General features: G+C 33.5%; 1 protein-coding gene across 1 annotated transcript in view; it reads left to right on the top strand.

The window, feature by feature from the left end:
* LOC107690809 (AT-rich interactive domain-containing protein 4B-like) overlaps positions 1–5,000 on the top strand; it is a 101,540-nt gene that overhangs the window by 37,014 nt on the left and 59,526 nt on the right. Inside the window, exon 4 of the mRNA XM_016489224.1 lies at positions 1,482–1,547. Coding sequence (XP_016344710.1) covers positions 1,482–1,547 — 66 coding nt within the window. The remainder of the gene's footprint in view (positions 1–1,481; positions 1,548–5,000) is intronic.

The raw sequence follows: 5,000 nt of genomic DNA, 5'->3' as shown, positions 1-5,000 counted from the left end.
CTATCTGTCTGGACTCCTCCATGCGTCCTGACAGTGACTGTAATTAGGGTTTTTTCATCAGCAGTGGCTGTGTGTGATCAGAGCTTCATCAGACACGACTGCCACGAGATGCTGAAGCGTGGGACTTATTATCTCCTGCGACGACGAGACGTCTCTCTGATGACAGTCACAAACTGCTCACAACACAGCGCTTATGAGCTGGAGTAATGCATGTGTGGCCGTGTCAGACATCTGCCATGTGTCTTCACAGTTAATGGACTTTGGACTTTCTCATATTATTAGTACATTAATGCATATCATATAATCAATGTATTTACATTTTATTAATATTTATGAATATTTCTGTTTATGGGATTATCTCAGAACAATACTGGACATTTTATGATGCTGTTAGATTTTTTTAAGAAATTATTAAAAAAAATTAAGATCATAAATAATAATTTATAAAAGTGTCTGCTAAATGCATAAATGTAAGTATAATAAACTTATAATATTATAAAAAAAATAATACAATTATAAAAATTATTTTAAAATAAACTAATAAAAATAAAAAGATAAAAAATAAAAGGGTCTTGGGCTTGGTTTACAGAAATAAAACATAAATATAAATAATATAAATAATGCAATTATAAAAAATACTAAAATATAAATAACAAATTATTAAAATAAATCACAAAAATAATTTATCAAAGTGTCTGTTAAATGCATAAATGTAAATATAATAAACTTAGTTTAGAAAATGTTTTTAAATAATTAAAATACAATTATAAAAATAAAAAAAATCACAAAAGTGTATTAGTGAATTTAGAAAAATATGTTCTACTTAAGGGAAAAAATAGCATAATTTGATTAATTTAGTTATATATTAAGTTTTACATTTATGCATTTTAATACATTTATGTTTTAATCAAAACACCTTACATTACACCTTACGTTGCACTTTTCAGTTCATGCATTTCCTGGGAATCGAACCTGTGGCATTGGTGTTGCTAGCGAATGCATCATGTATGTTTATTCACAAAACCCGTGTTGGTCTGTGTTGTTGTTTTGCTTTCCTACAGTTGCAATTCACTAAATCTTCTTCCTGTCATTAAATTTCAACATCCTGCAGGAAGGTTTCAATTGAATTCAGATTCGTTTGTGAACCGAAAAGATGCCAAGTCTTAATTCTGCATTTTGCGCAGCCTGATGTGTGGCGTCTCGCAGTGTTGTGGGTATTTATGGAAATATGACATCTTGTTCCTCCATTTTTATCCCATCCTCTTGCACAGCGTGTTTTGTCCGCCCCACTTTCTGTGTAATTATCATCTGTGACATGCAGTGATTCAGTGACACAGTGTGTCTGTGATATCAGCACAGGGACGCTCGGCTCTCTCTGGTGGGGATCTGGCTGCCTGATATGAGCGATCGATGCTTCTTGGCCTTTAGGGAAAGCCCTTTCGTGTTTACTATCCTCACTGACTGTGTGTGGCTCTTTCCAGGTCACCTTCAAACCCAGCTCGTCCACTGCGGAGGTGCACGATGAACACATCAGAGGAGTGCTGAAGGTAAGAGCCAATCAGCCTCCTGCAGCATAAATACAGGCTCTGTTTGATCATATTTATATGCTTTATAAACTTACACTGTGTCTTAAAGGAATAGTTCAAGCAAAAATTAAAAATTGCTAATAATTGACTCACCCTCAGGTCATCCAAGATGTGGATGAGTTTGTTTCTTCATCAGATTTGGAGAAATGTAGCATTGCATCACTTGCTCAGCAATGGATCATCTGCAGTGAATGGGTGACGTCAGAATGAGAGTCCAAACAGCTGATAAAAACATCACAATAATCCACAGCACTCCAGTCCATCAGTTAATGATCCTGATGATTAAAAACAAAATTAATTTAATCATCAAATACTGTTTTGCATTAACGAGTGCAGTTACTAGCAATACACGTTTATTTCTTGCTAATGCACATTTGACAGTAAAGCACTGAGCTGGAGTTGGGAAGTATACAAAATTTACATTTATTAACAACAGTAACGTGCAAAATCTAATTTTAATATGAAAAAAATAAATATTCTGCGCTCATTAAATGTACCATTATTCTTTTAATAGTATTATACTGAACTGACCGACAATATCAGTGATTATAAAAGGAGCGCTCTTTACTTTGTGATTCAGTCGCAAATTGAACAAAAGTTTGTTTTTCAAGGCACTTTGCGACTTTTCTTACTTCAAACACATGAAAAGTTTTCACATGAAAAAGCTTTGACAACATTTGATTTCTTGATGATTTGATAGTTTATAATAGTGATTTTATGATATCAAAATATAAAGCAAAAAAGTGGAAATGAATGACTAATAAGCCAATAAGTGCTCCTCTGTTGCCATCTACTGGTTATAGTGTTAATTTGCTGTCTTTTTAAATTTTATTTTAAATAAGTGTTTGTTTATCCCATCCCATTAAAATAACTTTTAAATTGGATAATTTTTAGATCTTTAAAGTGCTGGAAATAGTTGTGTGAAATACTTGAAAGTCATTGAAAGTCTCTCAAAAGGATGCACAAACCCTGAAATGAATAACGGAAAAACATTTGACTATTTCTGCTACAACCACATGGTTACAGTTAGCGTTACTGCTTCTGGTTTTCTACATCAGCGCTGCTTGATCGGTTTATAACAGAATTTAAATGCTTCTCACTAGATCTGGCAGAAAACTTTATTCATTCTCCAGCGAGTTTAAACGTTTCTCGCTGGATCTCGCAGCGCTGTGCAGTAACAAATCAACTTTGGTATCCGAGTAAAGCTGTTCTGAGCTCGGACAAGTTTGTTTGCACTGAACTCAATTATTGATCCGAGCTGATAAACAGTCCAGCACGTTTGATGTTTCTCAAATGTGACCCTGGACCACAAAACCAGTCATAAGGGTCAATTTCTCAAAATTGAGATTTATACATCATCTGAAAGCTGAATAAATAAGCTTTCCATTGATGTATGGTTTGTTAGGATCTGACAATATTTGGCCGAGATACAACTATTTGAAAATCTGGATTCTGAGGGTGCAAAAAAAAATCTAAATATTGAGAAAATCACCTTTAAAGTTGTCCAAATGAAGTTCTTAGCAATGCATATTACTAATCAAAAATTAAGTTTTGATATATTTACCGTAGAAAATGTACAAATTATCTTTACTTAATATCCTAATGATTTTTGGCATAAAAGAAAAATCGATAATTTTGACCAATATAATGTTTTTTGGCTATTGCTACAAATATACCCCAGCGACTTAACACTACTTTTGTGCTCCAGGGTCACATATGCAACAGAGCTTTTACTGGATAAAAAAGTCTAAACTATCAATCAGACGACAGAAGTCATGGAGGAGATTGTGTGTGACAGGATTAACAGCAAAGGTTTGATTATGTCAATCATTTAGAGGCCTTGCATATCAAATACAGTATGATACAGTAGCTATATAGGGTTAAAGAATCTTTACGTACAATGAAAGCAGACAGTGATCACATCTGTCGAGCTCCAGAAACGCAGCTCGTCTGGAGTTGATGTTTGATGGTGCCGGCGATGCCAGTCATCCGCATAATCCTCTGTTTCATATTGATGTGGTTTGTTTTTTATTTTCTATTTTTTAGCTCCGTCATTTGTTTGAACATCTCCTGGCAAAGCAGCCGCTGCATCTGTAGCTGTGATTATGAATATGACAGTAATTATTCTCCGCCGGCTGCCATCAGCTCATCAGAAAACATCTCACTAGTGTCTGGCAGAACTGTTTGCTTTTTGAGTGCTTTTTTCTTATTCTTTCGCTTAATTCTTTTTCAGAGAGAATAAATAACAAATACGCTCATGAGTGTCTTTACAAGCAGAAGTCTTAAGAGCTCGACGGGCTGGAAGAGGTGAAAACACTGAGGACGAGACTGATTCCATGCCCAGACTAGATTAATACTATATTATATTATATTAATAATATAGCTGGTTATTTATTGGTTATTCGCAAAATCACAAGTCAGATTTGTTACGCATGGAGCACACAAGCAATAAAATGCCAAAAATTGCAAACTATGGTAAAACTATGTTAAAACGTCTGTATATTTTGAAGCTGAATCTTAACATTCATGTCATGTCCACATTTGTCCTACAATCAAAAAACTGAAAAAGGAAGAAATAGAATTATATTTGGCAGAAAGAATTTTTTTTAATTATTATTTATTTATTTATTTTCATTTAGTTAATATATTTAGTTTTTTGCATTGTAATTCTCATTGGTTATTCTTGTTTGATTCTTGGTACTGCAATAGTGTTCTTAATAATGAAAAAATCATTAATTATATAATAAATATTTAATATTAAATTAGTACACTATTTTTGTTGTATTAAATATTTTTGCAATAAAATCGAAAATTGGAATTTATTAAAATTTTATTTAAAGGCAGTATAGCAGATACTACCATGACATGTAAATACAGTAGAAATGTATATAATATTTTAAGTTATTTATTCATTTGTTTTGCATTACAGTAATATTAATAATCATGTCACAATTTTTTTTTAATGGTGCTAAAAATGGTGCTTGCTGTCTTCATGCACTGTAATATTTCATTGTTTTTTCTTCTTTTTTTTGCATTACAGTCATATTAATCACATTAAAAGGGTCATATGATGCGATTTCAATGTTTCCTTTCTTGACAGAGTGTTACAAGCTCTTGGTGCATAAAGAAGATCTGTAAAGTTGCAAAGACTAAAGTCTCAAATCCAAAGAGATATTCTTTATAAAAGTTAAGAGTTAACCACGCCTACCTAAAACGGCTCGTTCTAACACGCCCCCACATGTCTACGTCACTATGTGGGAAGATTTGCATAACGCCGCCCAAATGTTCACGCAAAGAAAGAAGGCGTAACTTTTATTCTCGCTGTAGTATTGTTGTTGCCGCCGCCATGTCGTGAAGAGCTGTGTGTTTCGTTGTGAAAGCGAAACTACTTTGTTTGGCCTTCCAAAAGAGGAC

This window comes from Sinocyclocheilus anshuiensis, unplaced genomic scaffold, assembly GCF_001515605.1.
Source record: "Sinocyclocheilus anshuiensis isolate Anshui unplaced genomic scaffold, SAMN03320099.WGS_v1.1 scaffold2584, whole genome shotgun sequence".
Taxonomy (NCBI): domain Eukaryota; kingdom Metazoa; phylum Chordata; class Actinopteri; order Cypriniformes; family Cyprinidae; genus Sinocyclocheilus; species Sinocyclocheilus anshuiensis.
Note: the sequence above shows the minus strand (reverse complement) of the source record. Positions and strands in the feature narration are given on the sequence as shown.